This window comes from Piliocolobus tephrosceles, chromosome 21 (genome assembly GCF_002776525.5).
Source record: "Piliocolobus tephrosceles isolate RC106 chromosome 21, ASM277652v3, whole genome shotgun sequence".
NCBI classification, from domain to species: domain Eukaryota; kingdom Metazoa; phylum Chordata; class Mammalia; order Primates; family Cercopithecidae; genus Piliocolobus; species Piliocolobus tephrosceles.
Genome location: NC_045454.1, coordinates 33,921,579 through 33,948,538, shown reverse-complemented (window position 1 = coordinate 33,948,538; position 26,960 = coordinate 33,921,579). Strand labels below are relative to the sequence as shown.

The following is a 26,960-nucleotide window of genomic DNA, read 5'->3' as shown; positions in this document are numbered from 1 at the left end:
GAGGCTGGAGTGAGCTAGTATCTTGCCAGTGCACTCCAGCCTGGGCGACAAAGTGAGATTCTGTCTCCAAAAAAAAGGTGACAAATGGCTGGGCCCAGTGGGTCATCCCTGTAATCCCAGCACTTTGGGAGACTGAGGCGAGAGGATTGCTTGAGGCCAGGAGTTTGAGACCAGCCCGGGGAATGTATCATGACCGCGTTTCTATTTAAAATATATACGTATGTTTTTAAAAGTGGGATGAAGCACTCCAGAGGCCACATCTGGGACTCATTCACACAGGACTGGGCACTTCAAACCCATAGGGCTTACAGAGAGGTGTTAGCAGCAACTCAAGCTGCTACTAATGTCTTTCAGGAGCATGTTGCGTTTTTGAAACAGCAGGCACAAACAGGGCATATAAAAGCATTTTTGGAAACCCTAAGTTGACAGTAAGAGCTATGCCTTTTCAGTCTAGTTCCAACTGCCAACACCAACCCATGGCAGAAAAGCCCGATGCCGTTCCCCTTCAGATGCAAGAGAGAACAGATAAACCCTTCATGCTACCCTTTGAGGGAAGATTGCTACACTCCCATTCTTACACATACACTCAAGTCTTCTTTCTGCAATTCTTGTTATCTTAGTTAAGCAACACAGATGCTTTCTTGTGCATAGCGGGGGACAGGCCTGCCAGAATCCTAATCTGTGGAAGCCAGACACATCCCAAGGCGACGTTCCTGCTCCCGGCACATGAGTGTGTGTTTATAAGCGTATTTATTAAGTTATAATGGGAACAAAAAACAAAAAGAAGGGCTACTCTTCAAAAACTCTATTTCCAATGTTCAAGCACTGTGAGTGCTTTTCGTTTTCAGACCGCTGGTCCTCGGCTTGAAGCCTCCCTAGGCTCTGGGTCATGGGACGGGGAGAGGCCCCTGCCATCTCCCTGGCCCCATCTCCCCCCAGCTGGCCCGCTCCAGCCACAGAAGCCTTCTTGGTGCTTCTCGAACACTCCCAGGGAACCCAGCCCCAGAGCATCTGCCCTCACCACTGCCCTGTGTGGAACTCCGTCTGCCCCCAGATCGTCTCTGTCTCCATGTCCCTCATGCCATCTCCCAGGAGGGGCCCCGTGGAGTTCTTCACAGCATATCTGACATGCTCTTGTCTGCCATGTTTACCTGGTTGTCATATGTCTCCTTGTGAGCCTGTCTCAGTCACTGCTATGTCCCCAGCACCCAGCCCAGGGCCAGGCACACAGCAGAGCTCAGGACCTGGGTATTAAGTGACTGAACTCAGGTTATAGATGCCACAGGACAAGAGGAGGTCACCAGACACCAGGACAAGAGGAAAGAGAAAGTTTTCTAATAAGCGAGAAGCAGTGGTTCTCAGCGCAGCTGAGACAGTCCTTGCGGCTGAGAGCCGCAGTGGGGGCGGGCGGTCCCAGGAGCTACCTGTGACCCTGCGCACTGGCATTCATATGGTCCCGGATGCTGATGGCCTGTTTGAGCAGACCCTCCACGCTGCGGAAGTAGACGCTGCTGTCCACCAGGTTCTTCACAGCGCTGAAACGGGAGGACAGGCCTGGTCAGTGCCCCAGTCCTGCAGGTAACTGTCTCACACCCCAGCACTAGAGGTCACCACCAGAGCTCAGTGGGTACCTCGGTAATTCTGCGGGTCTCCCCGAGGACTCACAATGGGCTTACATTTTAGATTTCCCTGCTATGACTAAATGACGTCTATGCAACACAGCACATTCACTTATCTGCCACTGAAACATCTAATGTTTTGAAGGAGGTTTCAGTGTATAAAGATGTCATAAAAAGTATCTCAGTCATTACTACTGATAATGGGAGTGTAAAAAAAAAAAAAAAAAAAAAAAAGGAAAGAAAGAACACCTGGGCACTGTGGTTCACGCCTGTAATCCCAGCTACTCAACAGCCAAGGCAAGAGGATGGCTTGAGCCCAGGAGGTTGAGACCAGCCTGGGCAACACAGCAAGACCCCATCTCTTAAAAAGAAAAATCTGGGCTGGGCGCAGTGACTCACATCTGTAATCCCAGCACTTTGGGAAGCCGAGGCAGGTGGATCACGAGGTCGGGAGATCGAGACCATCCTGGCTAACACGGTGAAACCCATGTCTCTACTAAAAATGCAAAAAAATTAGCCAGGCATGGTGGTGGGCACCTGTAGTCCCAGCTACTTGGGAGACTGAGGCAGGGGAATGGCGTGAACCTGGGAGGTGGAGCTTGCAGTAAGCTGAGATTGCTGCACTCCAGCCTGGGCGACAGAACAATACTCCATCTCAAAAAAAAAGAAAGAAAAGGAAAAGAAAAATCTGGTTGGATGTGGTGGCTCAGACCTGTAATCCCAACACTTTGGGAGGCTGAGGCAAAAGAATTATTTGAGCCTGGGAGTTTGCGACCAGCCTGGGTAACATAGTGAAGTCCCATCTCTACAAAAAATGTAAAAATTAGCCAGGCATGGTGGCACTCACCTGTGGTCCCAGCTACTTAGGAGCCTGAGGTAGGAAGAGCACTTGAGCCCAGGAGGTCAAGACTATAGGGAGCCGTGATTGCGCCACTGCACTACAGCCTGGGTGACAGAACAAGACTCTGTCTCAAAAAAATATTAATACATAAAATTAAATTAAAAAGAAATACACATTTCATTATAGACAAATGCTTGCTGGCCTCCCGCCTAGCCCAGTGATATCTGGGGCAACATCTGTGGTGATGAAAATGTTCTTCATCCATTGAGATGGCTGAGAAGCACTTGGAATGTGGCTAGTGGGACTTGAGAGCTGAATATTTACTATTTACTAGTTTTCTTTCTTTCTTTTTTTTTTTTTTTTTGAGATGGAGTTTTGTTCTTGTTGCCCAGGCTGGAGTGCAATGGCGCGATCTCAGCTGACTGCAACCTCCACCTCCTAGGTTCAAGCGATTCTCCTGCCTCAGCCTCCCGAGTAGCTGGGATTACAGGTGCCCACCACCATTAGCCCACTGGCTAATTTTTGTATTTTTAGTAGAGATGGGGTTTCACCATGTTGGCCAGGCTGGTCTCAACTCCTGGCCGCAAATGATCTGCCCACTTGGCCTCCCAAAGTGCTGGGATTACTGGCGTGAGTCACTGCGCCTGGCCTTATTTCATTTTAACGAGTTAAAATGAACTGTGTTTAGCCACCCATGGCGTAGATTCCTGGATTAGATGCCACAGCTAGAGGAAGAAAGCACAGGTTTTTTTTTTTTTGAGACGGAGTCTCACTCTGTTGCCCAGGCTGGAGTGCAGTGGTGCGATCTCAGTTCACCGCAAGCTCCGACTCACAGGTTCACGCGATTCTCCTGCCTCAGCCTCCCGAGTAGCTGGGACTACAGGCGCCTGCTGCCACACCTGGCTAATTTTTTTGTATTTTTAGTAGAGACAGGGTTTCACCGTGTTAGCCAGGATGGTCTTGATCTCCTGACCTCGTGATCTGCCCGCCTCAGCCTCCCAAAGTACTGGGGTTACAGGCGTGAGCCACCGCACCTGGCCTGTTTTTTTGTTTTTTTAAGACAGGGTCATATTCTGTTGCCCAGGCTGGAGTGCAGCGGTGCAATCTTCACTCACTGCAGCCTCAACCTCCCAGGTTTAAGTGATGCTCCCACCTCAGCATCCTGAGTAGCTGGGACTAGAGGTGTGTGCCACCAGACTCGGCTAGTTTTTGTATTTTTTGTAGAAATGGGGTTTCACCAGGTTGCCCAGGCTGGTCTCAAACTACTGGGCTCAAGTGATCCTCCCACCTCGGCCTCCCAAAGTGCTGGGAGTACAGGCGTGAGCCCCCGTGCCCGGCTGTATTTCTTTTTTCTTTAAAGAAGAGGTCTGGCTGTATCACCCAGGCTGACCCTGAACTCCTTTCAAGGCATCCTCCCACCTCAGCCTCCTGAGTAGCTGGAACTACAGGCGTGCACCACCATGCCCAGCTCTAGAAACTCCTATTTCTTTTCTTTTCCTTGAGCTAAGGAAGATACTGTCTGTCTGGTCACACCTTGTCCCACCAAGGGGGCCAAGGCTGCCAATGGCAGAATGCTGCTCCAACAGCAGGGTTTCTTGTCTAGGCACCTTCGCCCACACAACCAAACAGCAACACACCAGGGGAACTGCCAGGAGCATCGTTCAGCCACCACCAAAACGGCCTACAGCCCATGTCAGGGGCAAACAGCATATCTGTGCAAAGCCGAGGAACTTCCAAGGCCAACTGGGCACCCACGCAACTGGAATAAGGCTTGGGAATACAGTCATGAGGAACAGAACCAAAGCGCAGGAGGCAAGAGTTCAGTACCAAAAAGAAACACCAGCCGGGTGTGGTGGCTTGCATCTGTAATCTGAGCACTTTGGGAGGCTGAGGCAGGTGGATCACCTGAGGTCAGGAGTTCGAGACCAGCCTGGCCAACATGGTGAAACCCCATCTCTGCTAAAAATACAAAAACTAGCCGGGCGAGTTGGCAGGCACCTGTAGTCCCAGCTACTCAGGAGGCTGAAGCGGGAGAACTGCTTGGACCTGAGAGGCGGACGTTGCAGTGAGCTGAGATCGCACCACTGCACTCCAGCCTAGGTGACAGAGTGAGACTCTTGTCTCAAAAAAAATTTAAAAATAAACAGCCTTATCTGTGCTTTGGGCTTCCCCCTGGTTGCCATCTACCCCACCGGCCCATCTGTGGTCCTGGCTGTGGGACAGAAATGCTGGTCCCCGGAAGCATCTTCCAGAATCCTTATCCCTCTCTTCTGTGGCAGCTGGGGAGCACAGGGAAGAGACCCACCTGGGGCCCTGGCCAGGTTAATCGTGGTACAGACTCCATACACCCACTCGGGTAGGCTTGGCAGGGTGGGGCTTACTGGGCAGATGGCTGGGATGCCCCTGAACGCCCAGGAGGCCAGAGCAGCAGCAGGTGGCCCTGCAGCGGAGAGGCTGTGGCGCTCACCTGCAGGCGTATTCCACAGTGTAGATGGCTCCCTGGCTCTGCTCCTCCCAACGCTGCATGTCTGCCTGTAGGGGGCGCAGGAGATGTTTGGCAAGGGAGGCCACCCCCACCTAGAGGGCCTTCCTCCCAGCTCTCTTGGTTGGGGCTCCCCTGAGCCCTCATGGTGGATGCAGAGAACTTTCCTCCTGCAATTCCCTTCCCTCACAGGTCTGGGCTTTCTGTGAACACCTGGCCACTATGCCTCAGGGCCTTTGCACAGGCTGTTCCCCCTGCCTGGCACACCCTTCCCTTAGATCATCAGACGGCTGCCTCCTTGCTACGCAGGTCATAACTGTTACAGAATAGAACAGTTTGGCCGTGTCCCCACCCAAATCTCACCTTGAATTGCAGTTCCCATAATCCCCGTGTGTTGTGAGAAGGACTAGGTAGAGATAACTGAATCATACAGGCAGTTCCCCTCATCCTGTTCTCCTGATAAGTGAGTTCTCACGAGATCTTGTGGTTATAAAAAGGGGCCTCCCCCTTCACGGGGCACTCATACTTCTCCTCCTGCTGCCATGTGAGGAAGTACATGTTTGCTCCCCCTTTTGCCATGATTGTAAGTTTCCTGAGGCCTCCCCAGCCCTGTTGAACAGTGAGTCAATTAAATCTCTTTATAAATTACCCAGTCTTGGGTATGTCCTTATAGCAGCAAGAGAATGAACTAATAATACACACATCTTGCCACCTCCTTCAGAATCTACCCCAGATCTCTCTACCATGCCTCTGACCTGGCTCTGCCACCACATGCCTCCTTATTGGTGTCCCAGCCTTGACTCCTGCCCCGATAGCCCTTGCTCCTCCCAGCAGGCCCCAGCTTACCTTGTGCTGGGCCAGCTCAGGGAGGGAGCGACGCACGTGCTCCTGCAGCCGGTACAGGGCCACGGACGGCTCGTTGGCCAGGACGTAGACGCTCTCAGTGAACTTGTCCGTGACTGGATACAGGGTCCACAGGTGGTAGGGGTGGGGCAGGTGTGGGGAGACAAAGCATCAGCCTCCTCATTGCTCAAGTGTTGAGTCCAGCCAGAGCAAAGGGGGCATCTGGTGTATCCCTCAGCAGCTAGGTCACCCCTGGCCCATGACAGGCTAGAGGAAGTGGTCAAGGCAGGGCTCACTTAAGAGGTCATTAATGAGGCCGGGCGTGGTGGCTCACGCCTGTAATCCTAGCACTTTGGAGGCTGAGGTGGGCAGATCACCTGAGGTCAGAAGTTCAAGACCAGACAGGCCAACATGGTAAAACTCATCTCTACTAAAAATACAAAACTTAGCCAGGCATGATGGCTGGTACCTGTAGTCCCAGCTATTCTGGAGGCTAAGGCAGGAGAATCACTTGAATCTGGGAGGTTGAGGTTGCAGTGAGCTGAGGTCATGCCATTGCATTCCAGCCTGGGCAACAAGAGCAAAAATCCATCTCAAAAAAACATAAAAAAAAAAAAAATTTAAAAAAGAGGACATTAATGAGAGGACATAATGAGTGATGAGTTCATAAGGAGTAAACTTTTTTTTTTTTTTTTGAGAGTCTTGCTCTGTCATCAGGCTGGAGTACAGTGGTGCAATTTCAGCTCACCATAATCTCCGACTCCCTGGTTCCAGTGATTCTCCTGCCTCAGCCTCCTGAGTAGCTGGGATTACAGGCATGCACCACCATGCACAGCTAATTTTTATATTTTTAGTGGAAACAGGGTTTCACCATGTTGGTCAGGATGGTCTCGATCTCCTGACCTCGTGATCTGCTTACCATGGCCTCCCAAAGTGCTGGGATTACAGGCGTGAGCCACCATGCCTGGCCAGTTTGATTGAACTTTTTTTTTTTTAGAGACAGGGTCTCGCTCTGTTGCCCAGGCTGCAGTGCAGTGGTGCAATCACAGCTCACTGCAGTCTCGAAACTCCCAGCCTCAAGCCATCATCATACCTCAGCCTCCAGAGGAGCTAGAACTACAGGTGCGAACCACTATGCCTGGCTAGTTTTTTCATTTATTTATTTATTATTATTATTATTATTATTATTTGAGACGGAGTCTCGCTCTGTTGCCCAGGTTGGAGTGCAGTGGCACAATCTTGGCTCACTGCAAGCTCTGCCTCCTGGGTTCACGCCATTCTCCTGCCTCAGCCTCCCGAGTAGCTGGGACTACAGGTGCCCGCCACCACGCCCGGCTAATGTTTTATATTTTTTAGTAGAGACAGGGTTTCACTGTGTTAGCCAGGATAGTCTCTATCTCCTGACCTTGTGATCCGCCCACCTCAGCCTCCCAAAGTGCTGGGATTACAGATGTGAGCCACCGCGCCCGGCTCATTTTTTAAAATAGAGACAAAGTCTTGCTATGTTGCCCAGGCTGGTCCTGAATTCTTGTGATCCTCCTGCCCCGGCCTCCCAAAGTGCTGGGATTATAGGCATGAGCCACTGTGTGCGGATCCCAGTGAACTCTTCTCATCTTTCCCTCTCAAACCCACTGGTAGTGGACACTGCTGCCTACTGCACTTCCCGGCATTCTTTTTGCCCCCATGACCACACCTGGGACTCTTCTTCAGAGCATGCCCACAGGACCCGAAAGTGCCTGGAAGTTCACATCCCAGGAGGCCCTCAGCCGCCACTCACCAGTGAGGGATATGAAAACCTGTGTCCCTCGCTGGGGACTGGAACAACCTGGAGCCTAACGTATCCCCCTGGGCTCCTGTGCTGACCCAGGTTGAGGCCTCCCTCTGCAGATTTTACCTGAGGTGCCCCTCACTCAGCCTCCTCACCAGCCAGCCGTGCCCTGTTTCCCCTTCTCCCCTGCAGATGTCTCCTGATGAAAAAAAAATTTTTTTTTTTGAGACAGAGTCTTGCTCTGTTGCCCAGGCTGGAGTGCAGTGGCACAATCTCGGCCCACTGCAGCCTCCACCTCCTGGGTTCAGACGATTCTCCTGCCTCAACCTCCTGAGTAGCTGGGATTACAGGCACCCGCCACCACGCCTGGCTAATTTTTGTATTTTTAGTTGAGCCGGGGTTACACCATGTTGGCCAGGCTGGTCTCGAACTCCTGACCTCAAGTGATCTGCCCACCTCGGCCTCCCGAAGTGCTGGGATTATAGGAGTGAGTCACCACGCCCGGCCCTGATAAATTAATTGCACACAAATCCTCATTACAGGGTCTGCTTCAACAATGGCATTCCCAGCCAGCGAGCAGGGCCCGCCTTTCCTGTCCCATCCTTGGGCAGATCCTGATGGTTCTAGTTTCACCTGTTCTCACTATTATACCACACTGCCCGCATGGGTCCAGGCACAGCCAGGAACGGCCATCTCTTGCCTGGATGCCAGACCCACCCTCTCCCTGGTCTCCCTGCTTCCCCTCCTGCCAGTAGTCCAATCTCCATGCAGCAGATGAGGTGAACTCCAAATGAACAAATCATCTATTCCCACCCTTGCTTTAAACTCTCCCATGGCTCCCACCTGCCAGAGAATAAAATCCACCTTTCTTGCCATGGCCCATGAGGCCCTGCATGTTCCGACTGCTGTTGACCTCTCTGCCTTTCTTGCCCTCCATCCCTGGCTCTTCCTTGGACCTCCCAGCACTGCCCAAAATAACTTTCTCACTGCCCAAGAGGACAAGGTAGGAGGATCACTTGAGGACAAGAATTTGAGACCAACGCCGGGTGTGGTGGCTCACACCTGTAATCCCAGCACTTTGGCAGGAGGATGGGTTCAGCCTAGGAATTCAAGACCAGCCTGGGAGACATGGTGAAATCCCACCTCTACAAAAAAGTACAAAAATAAGCTGGTCATGGTGATCTATACCTGTAGTCCCAACTACTCAGGAGGCTGAGGTGGGAGGATTGCTGGGGTCTGGCAGGTGGAGGCTGCAGTGAGCCATGATCATACCACTGCACTCCAGTCTGGGCAAGAGAACAAGACTCTATCTCAAAAAAAAAAAAAAAAAATTAAATGCCTCTATGTGACCAATCACTCCTTTATTCATTACAGCAGAGCTCTGAACACTCTGTCACCTCAAGGCCTTTGCACCTGCTATTCCCAACCGGAGACACCACTCCGTCACTGGCTCTCCTTCATCCCTCAGGTCTGCTCAAATGTCACCTCCTGCGCAAGACCCTCCCTGACTACCAGCCTTAACAGATGTCCTCTCCACCTAATTCAGGACCTTGGCATTTTGTTCCTTTCTTTTAATACCAATTTCAACTGATTAGGTTACATGTTCACAGGAAAAGCGAAAAGCTTGAATTTGGGAGAGCAGGGCTTCTCTGAGCCTTAGCTTCCTCATCTGGAAAAAAGGAATAACAGCACCTGCCTTAAGGTTTGCTACGGAGATGAATCCAACGCCATCACCAGGGTGATTACTCAGGAGAGAGAACCCAGGCATGTCTGGGAGTCAAAGGAAGCCAACGTGAGTCTCTCCATCTCACCACTGTGCTTTGAGTGGCAGAGCCCAACCTGCCACCTCCAAACTGTGTGACCTCTTACCAGATAAGCCTCCTCACTTTGAATGTGAGCATAACGGCCAGGGGCGATGGCCCACGCCTGTAATCCCAGATGTTTGGGAGGCCGAAGCAGGAGGATCACCTAAGGTTGGGAGTTTGAGACCAGCCTGACCAACATGGAAAAACCCCGTCTCTACTGAAAATACAAAATTAGCTGGGCATGGTGGTGCATGCCTGTAATCCCAGCTATTCGGGAGGCTGAGGCAGGAGAATCGCTTGAACCCGGGAGGTGGAGGTTGCAGTTAGCCATGATCATGCCATTGCACTCCAGCCTTGGCAACAAGGGTGAAACTCCGTCTCAAATAAAAAAAAAAAAATGAGGAAAGTGAGCATAACAGACAGGGCATGGTGGCTTATGCCTCCTACTCTTGCCTTCCGTTATCCATGGTTCTCGAATCTGTGGATTCAACCAACTGTGGATGGAAAATACTCAGGAAAAAAAAAATCTACAAAGTTTCAAAAAGCAAAACTTGAATTTGCCCTACACTAAGCACTTCTTTGAATCAATGTGAATGAAGTGATGTGTAGGCCTGTATTATGTACTCTAGATGTGAGTAATCTAGAGGTGATTCAAAGTATAGGGGATTAGCTGGGCGCAGTGGTTCACATCTGTAATCCCAGCACTTTGGGAGGCCAAGGTGCGCTGATCACTCGAGGTCAGGAGTTCAAGGCCAGCCTGAGCAACATGGTGAAACCCCGTCTCTACAAAAAAAATTAAAGAATTAGCCTGACGTGGTGGCGTGCGCTTGTAGTCCCAACTACTGGAGAAGCTGAGGCAGGAGGACTGCCCGAGCCAGAGACATTGAGGCTACAGTGAGCCATGATCGCGCCACTGCACCCCAGCCTGGGCGACTGAGTGATACCTTGTCTCTAAAAAAAAAAAAAAAAAAAAAAAGGAAACAACACGCACAGCGATTACTTTATCCCGGGGATTCTGTCAATGCATTACAAATATCAGATAGTTGAGTTTTGTTTTCTGTTTGTTTTTTTAGACAGGGTCTCACTTGTCACCCAGGCTGGGGTGCAGTGGCACTATCACAGCTCACTGCAGTGCAGCCTCGACCTCCCGAGTTCAAGTAATCCTTCCACATCAGCCGCCCAAGTAGCTGGGACCACAGGCGTGTGCCACCACGCCCAGTTAATTTTTGTATTTTTTTTAAGAGACGAGGTCTCACTATGTCACCCAGGCTGGTCTCGGGCTCAAACGATGCTCCCGCCTAGGCCTCTCATACTGCTGGGATTACAAAAGCGTGAGCCACCACTCCCAGCCTCAGCTACTGAATTATTGAAACAATCCTGGGGGGACGGGTAATTAAAGCAGATACGGAGCCTTTCTACAGGTTTCAAAACTAGTCAGCGGCCGAGGTGGGGTTGGACGGCAGTTCAATCACTGCTCCTCGCACGGTCCCTCCGCGCCCGGCCTTTGTCAGGTCGCCCCTCCACGAGTTCCCGGCCCCCTCTGTCCCGCCCGGAGGCCCGCACCACCTTTCTTCCCCTTGAGCTGCATCTCTGGTTCCTCCATAGCGACCGCGGCCGAGCGAACGGGGAAACGGGACCGGAAGCCTGGAGGCTGGGACCGCCGCCTAAGCCTTCCCTGCTGAAACCGGACGCCGCACGCCTCCAGTTCCGGCGTCAGAAGGCCCGCCCTCCCCGCTCCTGAGTCTTCGCGGACAAGAAAGGGGCTGTGAGACGGAGGGAAGGAGGCACACCCGGGGGTGGCGCGGTGAGGAGGGGGCGCGACGCCCCTGAGGCTGGTGGAGGGACACCCAGGCAGGAGAGGGGGAAGAACGCTCTCCCTTTCTGAACCCTCTATTCCCTGAGAGACGAGCTGGGGGAAGCCCTCTACGCATTACCCACTCGGACCGCATAAACTCCCCTCTTTAGCCCTCTGCCCCCGCCCTTGCTTATAAGCCTTTGAGACCGCAGAAGGGACCTTGAGGAACGGGACGGCAAAGGTACGTTGCCCCTTTAAGTTCCAGACGCCCCGCGTACTTCCTCTACTGCTTCTTCTTGATATAGCCCCGCCCATCTACCCGAAGCCGGAGCCGATTGGCTCCCTCTGGAAAAATCTGTGGGCGGGGTAAAGGTAAGCGGGCACAGGCGCTGTGAAATTCTCAGAGCCCATTAGGCCCCGCCCATTCCCTCCGAGTCGGTGAGGAGGGGAAAAGAAGGCGCAGGCGCAACTGCCCTCCCAGGGCCCCAGCGGAATCCACGCCCTCCCCTAAGTCTTAAAGGGCTAGAGGCAGCACTTACTGCTTGGGCCCTTCCTCACTTTTGGGGGGCGGGGTGCGCACGCGCAGTGGGGGAGCTCTGGGGTGGGGGTAGCGGTCGAGTATCAAGTTGCTTTCTGTCCTGGCAGAGGAAACCAGATCGCTCAGGGTCCAGTCGCCAGCTTGCCTCCCGCTATATCCATTGGAAGAGAAAAGTTTGTGACTTGAGCCCCCAAGTTTTGAGAGAACTGGGCTTTAGGTGCGGGGGCACAGAGGAGGCTCGTGGGGAGGTGAGTGGACCTCCTGGATCGATTTGGGAAGCTTGGGTGGGAGTGGGACCAATCACACCTTTGTTGAGCTCTCACTCATTCTGGGGAGCCCCCCCTCAACAACCATAGCGAATATTTATTGAGCTCCGCCCTTAGCAGACCCCTGGATAAGCTATGTGCAGACATAATTCGTTGTACGGCTCATTTCCACATTTTGTCGTGGAAGAAACTGAGGCTCAAAGGTTAAGTCACATGCCCAAGTTCTCAGGGCCTATAAATTGAGGGATTCGAACCCAGACAGCTGACCCCAGAGCCCTGGCCTTTTTTTTTTTTTTTTTTTTTTGAGGCGGAGTCTTGCTCTGTCGCCCAAGCTAGAGTGCAGTGGTGTGATCTCTGCTCACTGCAATCTCTACCTCCCGGGTTCAAGCAGTTCTCTGCCTCAGCCTCCCGAGTAGCTGGGATCACAGGCACCCGCCACCGCACCTGGCTAATTTTTGTATTTTTAGTACAGATGGCATTTCACCATGGTGGCCAGGCTGGCCTCGAACTCCTGACCTTGTGATCCACCCACCTCAGCCTCCCAAAGTGCTGGGATTACAGCTGTGAGCCACCGTGCCCAGCCAGAGCCCAGGCTTTTAAACATTGCACATTGCAGGTGTTTTGATGGTGGGGGAGGGTAGACCTGGAAAGCAGTTGGACTCTGGTTTTCATTTCCCTGGCTCTGGTAATTAACCTGGATCTCAGTTTATCCACCCTCACAATGCAAGGCTAGGTATGCAGTCGGTGCCTACTTTATTATAGCTGTTGATAATTATTGTCATCTCTCCCTTTCTGACACCTCCACCAGCGTTCCTCATGGAGCCTACCCAGCCTGCAGAGGACCTCATCCTGACCCAGCTGCCCCCTGCCTCAGAACTTGGGGACCCTGAAGACCCGGGAGAGGAGGCCGCAGATGGCTCAGACACTGTGGTCCTCAGTCTCTTCCCCTGCACCCCCGAGCCTGTGAATCCCGAACCGGATGCCAGTGTTTCCTCTCCACAGGGTAGGATACCTCCTCTGGGATTGGCCCTCTGGGATTCCATCATGATGGAATGTCAGGTCCCAGATGGAACCTCTGTCTTGCTTTCGTTTTTTTGTTGTTGTTTTGTTGTTTTTTGAGATGGAGTTTCGCTCTTGTTGCCCAGGCTGGAGTGCAATGGCACGATCTCAGCTCACTGCAACCTCCGCCTCCTGGGTTCAGCTGATTCTCCTGTCTCAGCCTCCTGAGTAGCTGGGATTACAGGCTCCTACCACTATGCCCGGCTAATGTTTTTGGTATTTTTAGTAGAGACGGGGTTTCACCATGTTGTCCAGGCTGTTCTTGAACTCCTGACCTCAGGTGATCCGCCCACTTCGGCCTCCCAAAGTGCTGGGATTACAGGCATGAGCCACTGTGCCCAGTCTGTTTTTGCTTTTTGATACAGGTTCTTGCTCTGTTACCAAGGCTGGAGTGCAGTGATGAGATCATAGTTCACTGCAGCCTCAACTTCCTGGGCTCAAGCCATCCTCCTACCTCACTCAGCTCCCTAGTAGCTGGGACTATAGGCATGCAACCGCACCTGGCTAATTTTTTTCTTTTTTTTTGTAATTGAAAGGCAGGGTCTCACCATGTTGCCGAGGCTGGTATTGAACTCCTGGCCTCAAGCGATCCTCCTGCCTCAGCCTCCCAAAGTGCTGGGATTTACAGGCGTGAGCCACCATGCCTGGCCGGGACCTCTGTCTTTATGACTCACTAATAGAACGTGTCTTCCTTCTCCATTCAGGAAGGATTTGTTTCTTTTTCTTTTTCTTTTTTTTTTTACAACTTTGTATATATTTTTTTGTTGTGATAAACTATACATAACATAAAAGTTTGCCATTTAAGCCAGGATTGCAGTACCATTCAATATCAGTAAGTACATTCACAGTGTTGTGTAACCACCACCTCTATCTAGAATTTTTTTGTTTTGTTTTGTTTTTTGTTTTTTGAGATGGAGTTTCGCTGTTGTTACCTAGGCTGGAGTGCAATGGCATGATCTCGCCTTACCACAACCGCTGCCTCCTGGGTTCAAGCAATTCTCCTGCCTCAGCCTCCTAAGTAGCTGGGATTACAGGCATGCACCACCATGCCTGGCTAATTTTGTATTTTTAGTAGAGACGGGGTTTCTCCATGTTGGTCAGGCTGGTCTTGAACTCCCGACCTTAGGTGATCCACCCACCTCAGCCTCCCAAAGTGCTGGGATTACAGGTGTGAGCCACCGCGCCTAGCCTCTTCGTTTTTTGAGATAGAATCTCGCTCTGTAGCCCAGGCTGGAGTGCAGTGGCTCAATCTCGGTTCACTGCAGCCTCCACCTCCCAGGTCCCAGTTCAAGCAGTTCTCCTGCCTCAGCCTTCCAAGTAGCTGCAATTACAGGAACGCACCACCATGCCCAGCTAATTTTTTGTTTTTTTAGTAGAGATGGGGTTTCACCATGTCGGCCATGCTGGTCTTGAATTCCTGACCTCGTGATCCGCCTCCACAGCCTCTCAAACTGCTTGGATTACAGGTGTGAGCCACCACGCCCGGCCTATCTAGAATATTTTCATCACCCCAAAAGGAAACCCCATACCATAACAGTCCCTCTCCAATCTCCTTCCACCCATCCCTGGCAACCAATCTGCTTTTCTATCTATTTAGATTTTCCTGTTCTGGGCATTTCGTACCAGTAGGATCATAACACTATGTGGCCTTTTTTGTCTGGCCCCTCTCACTCAGCATCATGTTTTCAGAGTTCATCCACATCATACCATGGATCAGTGCTTCCTTCCTTTTTTTTTTTCCTTTGAGACCGAGTCTCACTCTGTCGCCCAGGCTGGAGTGCAGTAGTGTGATCTCGGCTCACTGCAACCTCCGCCTCCCAGGTTCAAGCGATTCTCGTGCCTCACAAGAATCCAGCTACCTCTCAAGTAGCTGGTTTACAGGCGTGCACCACCATGCCCAGCTAATTTTTGTATTTTTTGTAGAGATGGGGTTTTGCCATGTTGCCCAGGCTGGTCTCCAACTCCTGGGCTCAAGTGATCTGCCGGCCTCCACTTCTCAAAGTGCTGGGATTACAGGCGTGAGCCACAGTGCCTGGCCCTTCACACCTGTTTTTAACTCTTTGCGGGTAGATAGCTAGGAGTGAAATTGCTAGATCAGATGGTCATCCTGTTTTACTTACTGAGGAACTGAGGATTTATTTTTGATTAGAGTCCAAGAATATGCCTAATTTAGTTCCCTCCCACCACCTTTGTTGCTGCCACTCCTGTCTGGAATGCTCTTCCTACACTTCTTCCTATAGCTAACTCCCCTCCCCTCCTCTCCCTTCCCGCCTCCGGGTTTTTTTTTTTTTTTTTTTTTTGAGATGGAGTGTCGCTCTGTGGCCCAGGCTGGAGCGCATGGCGCAATCTCAGCTCACTGCAAGCTCTGCCTCCTGGGTTCACGCCATTCTCCTGCCTCAGCCTCCTGAGTAGCTGGGACTACAGTTTGTTTTTGGTTTTTTTGTTTTTTTTAAACGCAGGTTTGCTCTTGTTGCCCAGGCTCCCCTCTCCTCCCTTCCCCTCCCCTCCCCTCCTTTTCCCTCTCCCCAATCTTGAGATGCCTCCTGGAGTCCCCTCTCTTCTTGAGACGGAGTCTTGCTCTGTTACCCAGGGTGGAGTGCAGTGGCACTATCTTAATTCACTGCAACTCCCTCTCCTGGGTTAAGGTGATTCTCCTGCATCAGCCTCCCAAGTAGCTGGCATACGCCACCACACCCAGCTAATTGTTGTATTTTTAGTGGAGACGGAGTTTTGCCATGTTACCTAGGCTGGTCTAGAACTCCTGACCTCAGGTGATCGCCTGCCTCGGCCTCCCAAAGTGCCGGGATTACAGGTGTGAGCCACCGTGCCCAGTACCTGTAGCTGATTTATTTGACTTCCTAAGATCTCGGTGATGTCACCTTGGGGAGGCCCTCCAGTTACCACATTGCCTAAGAAGGACTTATTCCTTGTGCTCCCTTCTTTATGTCCTCTTCTACCTGCTTTTAATTTATTTATTTTTTTTATTTGAGACGGAGTTTCGCTCTTGTTGCCCATGCTGGAGTGCAGTGGTGTGATCTCTCTCACTGCAACTTCCGCCTCCTGGGTTCAAGTGATTCTCCTGCCTTAGCCTCCTGAGTAACTGGGATTACAGGCGTCTACCACCACGCCTGGCTAATTTTGTGTTTTTAGTAGACATGGAATTTCACCATGTTGGTCAGGCTGGTCTCAAACTCCTGACCTCAGGTGATCCACCTACCTCAGCCTCCCAAAGTGCTGGGATTACAGGCGTGAGCCACCATGCCCGGCCTTAAGTTCTTTTGAACACTTATTTCAACTTGAAGTTTTTTATTATGTCTCTATTTCTGATGCACCTACTTGACCCCAGACTCCCTAGAGGGCAAAAACTATGTCTTGTTTGCCCAGAACATTGCCAGGCAGGGAGGAGAAAGATGCATCCTAGGTATTCAAGAGAGTAGAGTGAGTGAATGGTGGAGTCCCAGGCACTGCCTTGGGTAGCTCCAAGACCCCAGGGAGATACCAAAGGCAGTGGCATGGTGGCTCACGCCTGTAATCCCAGCACTTTGGGAGGCCGAGGCAGGAGGATTGCTTGAGCCCAGGAGTTTGAGACCAGCCTGGGCAACATAGCAAGACTCCATCTCTACCAAAATAATTTTTTTTTAATTCGCTGGGTATGGTGGTACCTGTAGTTTCAGCTGCTCAGGAGGCTGAGGTGGGAGGGTGGCTTGAGCCCAGGAGGTTGAGGCTGAAGTGAGCTGTGATCACACCACAGCACTCCAGTCTGGACAACAGAGCAAGACTATGTCTCAAAAAAAACAGCCCAACAGCCAGGCGTGGTGGCTCAAGCTTATGATCCCAGCACTTTGGGAGGCTAAGGCAGGTGGATGATTTGAGGTCAGGAGTTTGAAACCAGCCTGGGCAACATAGCGAAACCCCGTCTCTACTAAAAATACAAAAATTAGCCAGGTGTGGTGGCGGGCGCCTATAATCCCAGCTACTTGGGAGGCTGAGACACAAGAATCGCTTGAACCCAGGAGATGGAGGTTGCAGTGAGCCGAGATCATGCCATTGCACTCCAGCCTGAGGGACAGATCGAGACTCCATCTCAAACAACAACAACAACAACAGCAGCAAAAAACCAAATGGGCTTCTGTCCTGAAGCCTCAGAACATCTACCGAGGGGAAACTGAGGCCTATTGTCTCTCTCCCAGCAGGCAACTCCCTGAAGCACTCTACCACTCTCACCAACCGGCAGCGGGGGAACGAGGTGTCAGCTCTGCCGGCCACCCTAGACTGTGAGTGAGCCCACGGTCCCCAACAAGGAGAGGAGTAGGAGGGTGGGAGGGCCTGTGAGGAGCAGTCGTGGACAGAGGGTAAACTGAGGCACAGAGAAGCAAGGGGACGAGTGAGGACTCTGCCTCTGTCCTGCCCCAGCCCTGTCCATCCACCAGCTCGCGGCGCAGGGGGAGCTCGACCAGCTGAAGGAGCATTTGCGGAAAGGTGCGTGTCCACACGTGTGCTGGCATGTCCGCGCCTGGGTGGTGTGTGCATATGGGTGTCCATGTCCACTCATGACGCTGACGTGACCTGTGAGTGTCCACGTGTGTGCTTGTATCTACCTGTCTGTGTGACCGTGTCCATGTATGCCCATCGACGTACACTCCCCTTCCTTCCTGTCTAACCCCAGCCCCCCACCTCGTCCCCCTTTGGCAGCACTGGGGATAGGGGGCAGGGGTGCAGCCTGGTGGTATCACCTGCCCCCTCCTGCCAGGTGACAACCTCGTCAACAAGCCAGACGAGCGCGGCTTCACTCCCCTCATCTGGGCCTCGGCCTTTGGAGAGATTGAGACCGTTCGCTTCCTGCTGGAGTGGGTGCGTCCCAGCCAAGCTGGGCAGCTGGGGGGTTCCCGGGGGTCTTAGGGTGGGCTGGGTTCTTGGCTGTGTCTGCTGGTGCCTTGTCTTTGAGATGCGGCTGCTGGCTGGGTGTGGTGGCTTGTGCCTGTAATCCTAGCACTTTGGGAGGCCGAGGCGGGCAGATCACTTGAGGTCAGGAGTTCGAGATCAGCCCGGCCAACATGGGTGAAACCCTGTCTCTACTAAAAAAATACAAAAATTAGCCAGGCGTCGTGGTGGGCACCTGTAATCCCAGGTACTCTGGAGGCTAAGGTGGGAGCATTGCATGAACCCAGGAGGTGGAGGTTGCAGTGAGCCGAGATCACACCACTGTACTCCAGCCTGGGCAACAGAGCAAGACTCCATCTCCAAAAAAAAAAGCAAAAAAGATGCAGCTGCTGTGGGTACCCCAGGATTCCTGGTTATGCCCCAACCCATCCCACCACTGCCCCTTCTTCTTGCAGGGTGCCGACCCCCACATCCTGGCCAAAGAGCGAGAGAGCGCCCTGTCGTTGGCCAGCACTGGCGGCTATACAGACATTGTGGGGCTGTTGCTGGAGCGTGACGTGGACATCAACATCTATGACTGGGTGAGGGACTGCCCTCCCCCGGGACCTCTCAGCCTCCTGGCCTTCATTCCTGCCTCAAACATTCACAGAGCACCTGAAAGGTGCAGGCCTGCTCTGGGTGCCGAGAACAGGAGACAGCCCCGTTCCCAGCCTCACAGAGCAGAGCTCCCCATGTGGGGAAGCAGACATGAAAACAGGCAGCTGAGATGCAGTGAATTGTGCTATGATGATGATGCACAGGTGGCCGCAAGAGCCCTGTGTGGCCAAGGGAAGTCAGAGAGGGCTCTCTGGAGGAAGGTGTCTAAGCTTAAGACCCCAAAAAGTGAGATGGGCCCAGTGATGAGCAGGAGGAGGAACCACATTCTATTGGAGGCCAGAGAGTACAAGGCATTGTGAGAATGAGGAAGAAGTAAACTTTGGTTTTTCCTGCCCCTACCCACAACAGAATGGAGGGACGCCGCTGCTGTACGCCGTGCGTGGGAACCACGTGAAATGCGTTGAGGCCTTGCTGGGTGAGTGGGAGTCGGGACTGGCCCCAAGGGCCCCAGCGCTCCAGCAGGCCCTGCGGGAATCCTGAGGGCAGGGAGATGCCCGAGCGTTGCTTGAAGAGTTATTGGAGCAGGTGGTCACTGCCTGCTCTCTCGGAGGGTGGATCAGAGGGGAGGAGGTGGTGGGACCACACGGGAGTCAGGGTCTGGGTCTAGGATCTGGCCCAGAGGCTGAGCACCTCCATCCTCCGTGGCTCAGAGACCCTTCAGCCATGTTCTTCCGTGGAGACCGAGATAGCAGAGGTTGGACTCTTGTCAAAACGCCACATGGGCAATAGGCAGACCCACGGCTGCATTGTGGGGAATGAGGGGTGCCATGGGATCTCCCAGGTCCCCAGACCCCATTCTGGGCTCCCAGGCCCCACCCTCTAGCACCCTCCCCTCTCCCTTGCAGCCCGAGGTGCTGACCTCACCACCGAAGCCGACTCTGGCTACACCCCGATGGACCTTGCCGTGGCCCTGGGATACCGGAAAGGTCGGCCTGAGACACACAGAGCAGGAATGGGGTCCCACCTGGGCACATCCCAGTCCTGGCTCCTGGGGCTCCACATGTGCTGGGGTAGGGAGGACAATGGGTGTCAGTGACTGGGGCCATGATGGGGGACACATAAGCATGGAGAGGCCCAAAGAGGGGCCTCTCATCAAAGAGCCCCAGAGTGGCCAATGGAAGTCAGAGAGAGGGCTTCCTGGAGGAATGTTTCTTAAGCTTGAGACCCCAAGAAGTGAGATGGGCCCAGCCCTGGGATGGGGAGGTCAGGGAAGGATTCTAGGGAACCTGAAGGGAGGGAGAATGGCATCCAGGTGGGAGGACTGGCCCCTGCGGAAGCCTGGCAGTAGGACACCAAAGGGTAGGTGGCCAGGCCACAGTGCACAGAGCCATGGAGGCTGCCCCTCTCCATGGCGGGCAGTGGGTTTGAACAGGGACCATAGGCAGACCCGAATTTGACTCCATTTCCTCTGTCACAATGGGACCCCAACTTCCCCATCCATAAAATGGGGAGATCCCAATTGAACTGACCCCCTGGGTTCATGGTAGGGATGGAGAGCTTAGGAAATATCCCCCTACCTTCCTTGGGAGTTCTACTGTGTTTGGGATGGAAATCATTCCTCATCCCTCCTCTTGTTTTCAGAGGGTTTGTTTTTGTTTTGTTTTGTTTCTTTGAGGCAAAAAGTCTTGCTCTATCACCCAGGCTGGAATGAAGTGGTGCAGGCAGAGCATGGGGCAGGCAGAGCTTACTGCAGCCTCAACCTCCCAGGCTCCAAGTGATCCACCGCAGCCTCCCGAGTAGCTGGGACCACAGGCATTCATCACCACGCCTGGCTAATTTTTTGTTGTTGCTTTTTGTTTTTTAGACGGAGTCTCGCTCTGTTACCCAGGCTGGGGTGCAAGGGCGCGATCTTGGCTCACTGCAACCTCCAACTCCCAGGTTCATGCTTTTATCTTGCCTCAGCCTCCTAAGTAGCTGGGATCACAGGTGTGCACCACCATGCCTGGCTAATTTTTTTATTTTTAGTAGAGACAGAAGTTTCACCATGTTGGTCAGGCTGGTCTCGAACTCCTGACCTTGTGATCTGCCTGCCTCAGCCTCCTAAAGTGCAGGGATTATAGGCATGAGCCACCATGCCCGGCTGTGTGTGTTTTTTTTCTTTTTTAGAAGAGACAGGGTCTTGCTATGTTGCCCAGGCTGGTCTCAAACTCCTGGGCTCAAACCATCTTTCTGCCCCAGCCTCCTAAATAGCTGGAACTACAGACAGGCATGTACCAGTCTACCCAGCTAATTTGTAAAATCTTTTTAATGTATTTTTTGAGACAGAGTCTCGCTCTGTCACCCAAGCTGGAGTGCAATGGCATGATCTCGGCTCACTGCAACCTTTGCCTCCCAGACAAACAATTCTCCTGCCTCAGCCTCGTAAGTAGCTGGGATGACAAGTACCTGCCACCACACCTGACTAATTTTTTTTTTTCTTGAGATGGAGTTTTGCTCTTGTCGCCCAGGCTGGAGTGCGATGGTGCGATCTCAGCTCACCACAACCGCTGCCTCCCAGGTTCAAGCAATTTTCCTGCCTCAGCCTCCCAAGTAGCTGGGATTACAGGCATGCGCCACCATGCCCAGCTAATTTTTTGTATTTTTAGTAGAGATGGGGTTTCTCCATGTTGGTCAGGCTGGTCTCAAGCTCCCAACCTCAGGTGATCCACCCACCTCAGCCTTCCAAAGTGCTAGGATTACACGCGTGAGCCACTGCGCCTGGCCGTACCCGGCTAATTTTTGTAGTTTAGTAGAGATGGGGTTTCACCATGTTGGCCAGGCTGGCCTTTCCTGACTTCAAGTGATCCGCCCACCTTGGCCTACCAAAGTGCTGGGATTACAGGTGTGAGCCACCAAGCCCAGCCTGATTTTTAAATTTTTTTGGTAGAGACAGGGTTTTGCTATGTTGCTCAAGCTGGCCTCAAATTCCTGAGCTCAAGCAGTCCTCCCCTCTGGACCTCCCAAAGTGCTGGGATTACAGGTGTAAGCCACCACACCCAGACTCATCTTTTCATAAAAATCACAATTCACACATTTTGCTTGGTAAGAAATATTTTTATATTAATAATTCTGAAAAGCTATAAAAATGCATTTTTGCCAACTTAGGGGAAGTTGAGGTTCCTGGGATGGGGGCCTAGGTTCTCCCAGCTTTGCTCTGTAATGCAGGTCTCTGTAGGGGTCCTTGTTTGTTCCCTAAGGGGAGAGCGCAGGTTGGCCTGCGCCTCCATGCCCCTCCCGATTCAAGCTCACAGCCCACCTTTTCCCTGCCCCATCTCAGTACAACAGGTGATCGAGAACCACATCCTCAAGCTCTTCCAGAGCAACCTGGTGCCCGCTGAACCTGAGTGAAGGCCGCCCGCTGGGGACTCAGACACTCAGGGAACAAAACAGTTGGCCAGAGCTGGGGAAACCTAGAACTGGCTTCAAAGGCAGCTCCTGGACAGGTGGTGGGAGGGGACTCTTCCCAAGAGGAACCAATAAACCTTCTGTGCAGAATTTGAGGAACTTTGCTGTGCTTCCCGGAGGGCTTCTTGGAGGAGACAGCCCCCAGAGGTCTCACACCTTCTCCCCAAGCACCCGCAGGTGGTAGATGACCACACGGCCAAAAAAGTCAGTGGCATCCTCAAACGTCACTTTCAGCCGGTCCACTTCAGCAGCTGGTATGGGGAAAGTGTGATCGTGGGCAGTCAAGGGAAACAGGTGATTTCTGGTTTCCCACCCGTAGGCCCCCACCTCTTTCAGACCCAGCTCAGACTCCACTGATGTGGGCAACCTGGGGAAGCTGCAGGCCCCTCTAAGCCTCTGACACCGAACAGGTGGTCATCAGCCCCATTTTACAGAAAAAGTGGTGGAGTCCTAGAGGTCATGTGTTCAAGATCACACATCAGGGTTCCCATTCAGGTTTGGGTGAGTCCAAAGCTTCCAGACCACAGAGTCCAAAGGCACAGACCACCCCACCCCAGAAGCAGGGGCAGGATATCTGAAGTGAGTTGTTGTCCTCAGGGTAGAAATCTACAATCTTGCGGAGAGCCTGACTGCTCTGTGAACCTTCAGCAGAGAAAGGCAATGAGTGTCTGGGGTGACCCCTGGAACCCCCGCCACCCAGGGCCTCTCTAGTACCTTCCAGGCAGCCCCGGCGACTGGAGAAGCCACCCTGAAACTGGATCTGCAGCTGGGAGACACGGATGAGCTGGGGAAACTCCAGCGTCACCCACTGGGAGGGGCCCTGGAAGCAGACAGGGAAACTGAGGCGCAAGCTCACTGCAGGCAGAGCCCTGCTATGCCTATCTCATTCACACAGTCCTTGTTGAGGTGGAGGAGAAATTGGCACTTGTTCCTTTCCTGGCCACCTATGGGGGCCCCCTGACGTTCTCAAGCCATGAAATCTGAATCTGAATCACCCCAGAGATGAAGGGTCGAGGGAGGCGCCTCACCTGGTCCGAGTTCCAACACGTCTCCTCATCCTGGTCGAAAAGATGTTTTTTTCCAAACTGCCGGGTGTTGCGATTCAGCACCGAACTCACCCTGGAGGCACCAGGATCAGGGCGAAGAGGGGGGGCTGAGAGCAGCTCTCAGCTCCGCGGAGGACCTGACCTCCACAGCTCTGACCACTGAGGGCTCGACCCCAGGCTTAGGGCTTCGCCACTGCCTGTCCCCACAGACTCTTACCTGCTCACTGTCTCTGGACAAACCAAAGAGTGGGTCATGTCGGCTCCACAAGACCTCGCAGGGCTTAAGATTGGGCACAGCCTTGGTTCGAATCCCGGCGCCTCCTCAAGCCACAGGGCGGCGCGATCTCGGCTACGCCTTGGCCTGCACGTCCTCACCTGTAACTTGGGAGGAGAACCGCCACTCCTTCGCCCACCCCAGTCCTAAAAGTCGCCTCGATCAATCCCCTGCCGAAAGATTTGGGAGAGAGGATCAGGGAAACCGCCAATGACCGGAGGCCGGGCCTCTCGCAGGAAACAGATTTCCCGCGGGTTTCGGGGGCGGTGGCTTTTTGTGCGAATCTGTTTCTCTGCGAACACAGCTCTTGGGGCCAAACGTTGGGACCCGGAACCGCGTGGGCTCGGGGCATGCGTGTTGTAAATCCGGTGCCCACAGTAGCCGCTCCTGGGGCGGGGCTTGATTCGACCCCGCCCCTTCATGCTCGCTTCTTAAAGGGACCGGGTTCAATGATTGAATTTACCTTGGTTTCTTGGAAGCTGTAGGGAAAAGGCTGGCTGCGCGCTCGGGGCGCTGTCCCTCGGCGCGCGAAGAGCACTGGTTTTGACTGATTTTGGAATCCGAGAGACTTTTTTTTTTTTTTTTGAGGTAGGGTCTCACTGTCGCCCAGGCTGGAGTACAGTGGTGCGATCGCGGCTCTCTGCGACCTCTGCCTCCCAGGCTCCAGCAGTCCTCCTACCTCGGCTTCCCGAATAGTTGGTACTAGCAGGCGCGCACCACCACGGCCAGCTAATTTTTTTTTTGGTAGAGATGAGGTTTTGTCATATTGCCCAGATTGGTCTCGAACTCCTGGGCTCAAGCGATCCGCCCACTCTCGCCTCCCAAAGTGCTGGGATTACAGGCGTAAACCACGGCGCCCGGCCAGAGAGACTTCCTATGACAATGTCCTCCTACTCTAACCTACTCTACCCTAACCGCTACCTAACGCAGCTTGGGAATCCCTGAACCTCACTGCCTCCCGGAGGCCAAAGGCAGAGTTGTGGAAAAGGCCACGATGTTGGGAGTATCTGAAGTCCTCATCAACCCCTTGTGAGATGTATATACACACATATATGTATACACACACATATATATATACACACACACACATATATACACACACACACACATATATATATATAATTTTTTTTTTTAGACGGAGTCTCACTCTGTCGCCCAGGCTGGAGTGCAGTGGCTCGCTCTCGGCTCACTGCAAGCTCCGCCTCCCGGGTTTACGCCATTCTCCTGCCTCAGCCTCCCGAGTAGCTGGGGCTACAGGCGCCCGCCACCATGCCCGGCTAATTTTTTGTATTTTCAGTAGAGACGGGGTTTCACCGTGTTAGCCAGGATGGTCTCTATCTCCTGACCTGGTGATCCGCCCGCCTCGGCCTCGCAAAGTGCTGGGATTACAGGTGTGAGTCACCGCTCCCAGCCCCTTGTATTCTTGTTTGGACAGAGGAGCCCTGGCCTCCAAGTTTGTCTTTCCCAGAAAATGCTGCTGGGACATCAAGGAAGGCTTCTTGGAGGAGGGAGCATGCGAGGTCAGGTGTTTTTGTTGTTTTTGTTTTGTTTTGTTTCGAGATGGAGTCTCATTTTGTTGCCCAGGCTGGAGTGCAGTGGTGTGATCTCAGCTCACCACAACCTCCGCCTCCTGGGCTGAAGTGATTCCCTTGCCTCAGCCTCCCGAGTAGCTGTAACTCCAGGTGCGCACCATCATGCCTGGCTAATTTTTGTATTTTTAGTAGAGAAGGGGTTTCACTATGTTGGCCAGGCTGGTCTCGAACTCCTGACCTTGTGATCTGCCCGCCTTGGCCTCCCAAAGTGCTGGGATTACAGGCGTGAGCCACCACACCCAGCCTGCAAGGTGGGTTTTGAAGCATGAACAGGAGTTTGCCAAACACAAAGCCTTAGATTCCAGGCTGAAGATTTGGTTCATTGATTCACTAGACACCTCCTGCAACCTCTACTGTCACACTCTCATGTCCAGTCTTCTGCTGGATGATGCTGGGGACAGCAAGAGGCCTCAGCTCCAGCCCTGTCCCAGAGGAGCCCACGATCTGGGCAAGACAGAGGTAGACATAGACACTTCTAGGCCCAAGGAAGAGATGGGGCTAAAGGAGCAGGGGCTCTACCTAGAGGAAAGGATTCCTGGGAGAGGGGATATTAGAATTGCACCTTAATAGGGGGGTCAGGCGCCAGAAATTCACAAGGGTGAGAAAATCTGGAGTGGGGAGGGTGTTCCAGGCAGGGAACTCAGCATAAGCAAAGGCCTAGTTGGGTGAAAGACCATGAATTTGAATAAAATATGTGGAGCCACATCCTGCTGGGCCCGGAGAAGTCACAGAAGGTGTTGGAGAAAGGGCAGGACACCATCCATTCTGCATGAATCGAGAGTTCCAAGACAGAGCAGCCACTGACAAGAGGCTGTTGTTCCTGGCTTTAGCTGAATGGTCTGGCAGTCAGCCCCTTTCTTCAAGGGCTGGAGGAATGGTCCTCCTGGCATCCTACTAGCATCTGCTCAAACCCACCCCAGGCGGCGGGGGATGGGGGGCTGGCGGGGAAACTGGGTCACCAGCAGAAGGCCTGCCTCTTCAGCCCCTGCCTGCCAGGGCTTTCCGCATTTAGACAGAGTCTGGTGCCATCCAGACCCAACTTCGCTGGTCTCAGGGCTGGGGCTGGAGGTGACAGGAAACCCTGCCCCCAACCTAACCCCCCCGGAGGAAGTTAGGAAGAGCAGGGACCCCGGAGAGCCCAGATCTGGTTCAAGTCCTGGCTGGACCACTCATTAGCTGTGTGACCTTAGAAAAGCACCTTGACCTCTCTGAGCCTCAGTTTTCTCATCTGTGAAATGGGGGAATTCTATCAATGGGACTGTTGGAGGACTCTGTGGGTTCTTCAGGTTGACACATAGCAACAGTAGCTGACTTTCACTGAGAGTCCACTGTGTGTCTGACTTGAAGCCACGTTTCGTCACCACCCATTGGCTTGTTAAACCTGCTGTGGCTGCTCCCTGTCATTCCCATTTTACAGCCGAGGACACATCAACTTAGCCAAGGCCCTCCAGTGAGGATATGCATGGCTCAGAGGCTCTCCACACCACTCCTGGCTTTGGCATGTGGCCTCCTTGCCCACGGGTATGAGGCCAGCTCCATATCCTCTTCCCGCCTCCTCACCCCACTGGCGCCTGGGCATGAAAGAGCCTCCTGTTTCTCCAGGGAATTAGCAGCTCTGGGCTCCCAGCAGGGCAGCCAAAAGTGGTCCATTCATTCTCTTGAGTGAGGAAAGACTAAGAGCTCCCACCCCCACCCCAGGGAATGGGGCAGGGAGGGCTCTAGAAGGTCCAAAAGCAGCTCCTCTGGTTCACTTGGGGAAACTGAGGCACAGAACAGCAAAGTCATTTGGCCAAGATCACCAAGGGGAACTGGGATGCAAACCCGTCTGACTCTGGAGTTCCCCTGACTGGGCTCAGGTTCAGCATTTTTCTGGGGAGAAATTGGAGGTTTAGAAAGAGTCAGGGACTTGCTGCAGTCACACAGCGAGTTTGGGTCAGTGGGGACTCTCTGCCTTGGTGGTGTCTGGGAAGGCAGCCCCACCTGTGCAGAAGACAGGTCCTTCTGTCCATGATTTTATCATCCTGGAACAAGGCAGGGAATGGCCCTCAGATAGCTTCAAGCCTCAGTTTCCCCACTGGGAGATGGATGTAATAGTTTCCCTAAGGTCTTA

At 53.0% G+C, this 26,960-nt stretch overlaps 4 protein-coding genes across 12 annotated transcripts in view; 1 reads left to right on the top strand and 3 right to left on the bottom strand.

The window, feature by feature from the left end:
• LOC111554216 (myocyte-specific enhancer factor 2B-like) overlaps positions 1 to 4,959 on the bottom strand; it is a 41,175-nt gene extending 36,216 nt beyond the window's left edge. Inside the window, exons 1-2 of the mRNA XM_023229627.1 lie at positions 4,928 to 4,959; positions 1,425 to 1,535 (exon numbers count right to left, since the gene is read on the bottom strand). Of these exons, the coding sequence (XP_023085395.1) occupies positions 1,425 to 1,446 (22 nt within the window). The 5' untranslated portion in view covers positions 1,447 to 1,535; positions 4,928 to 4,959. The remainder of the gene's footprint in view (positions 1 to 1,424; positions 1,536 to 4,927) is intronic.
• Positions 732 to 11,249, bottom strand: BORCS8 (BLOC-1 related complex subunit 8). The gene is made up of 4 exons (XM_023229637.2): positions 10,925 to 11,249; positions 5,789 to 5,901; positions 4,928 to 4,992; positions 732 to 1,535 (listed from the first exon to the last, which is right to left on the bottom strand). The coding sequence occupies exons 1-4, from the start codon at positions 10,959 to 10,961 to the stop codon at positions 1,421 to 1,423; spliced, it is 330 nt and encodes a 109-aa protein (XP_023085405.1). The 5' UTR covers positions 10,962 to 11,249; the 3' UTR covers positions 732 to 1,420.
• Positions 11,037 to 22,028, top strand: RFXANK (regulatory factor X associated ankyrin containing protein). 8 transcript variants are annotated; one of them, XM_023229629.1, is made up of 11 exons: positions 11,073 to 11,162; positions 11,324 to 11,394; positions 11,799 to 11,939; positions 12,766 to 12,960; positions 17,207 to 17,290; positions 17,430 to 17,495; positions 17,767 to 17,867; positions 18,353 to 18,478; positions 18,903 to 18,969; positions 19,400 to 19,564; positions 21,811 to 22,028. In XM_023229629.1, exons 4-11 carry the CDS (start codon positions 12,774 to 12,776, stop codon positions 21,879 to 21,881), a joined length of 867 nt encoding a protein of 288 aa, XP_023085397.1. In that variant the 5' UTR covers positions 11,073 to 11,162; positions 11,324 to 11,394; positions 11,799 to 11,939; positions 12,766 to 12,773; the 3' UTR covers positions 21,882 to 22,028. The 8 variants fall into 8 exon arrangements, with proteins under 8 accessions (XP_023085398.1, XP_023085397.1, XP_031790611.1 ...); XM_023229630.1 differs by lacking the exon at positions 11,324 to 11,394 and having other exon boundaries at positions 11,037 to 11,162; XM_031934751.1 differs by having other exon boundaries at positions 11,073 to 11,394; positions 17,210 to 17,290; positions 19,400 to 19,480.
• On the bottom strand, positions 21,567 to 23,610 carry NR2C2AP (nuclear receptor 2C2 associated protein). 2 transcript variants are annotated; one of them, XM_023229635.1, is made up of 5 exons: positions 23,202 to 23,610; positions 22,967 to 23,057; positions 22,653 to 22,758; positions 22,513 to 22,580; positions 21,567 to 22,211 (listed from the first exon to the last, which is right to left on the bottom strand). In XM_023229635.1, the coding sequence occupies exons 1-5, from the start codon at positions 23,237 to 23,239 to the stop codon at positions 22,089 to 22,091; spliced, it is 426 nt and encodes a 141-aa protein (XP_023085403.1). In that variant the 5' UTR covers positions 23,240 to 23,610; the 3' UTR covers positions 21,567 to 22,088. The 2 variants fall into 2 exon arrangements, with proteins under 2 accessions (XP_023085403.1, XP_023085404.1); XM_023229636.1 differs by having other exon boundaries at positions 21,567 to 22,205.
• Between the last annotated feature and the right edge of the window lie 3,350 nt (positions 23,611 to 26,960).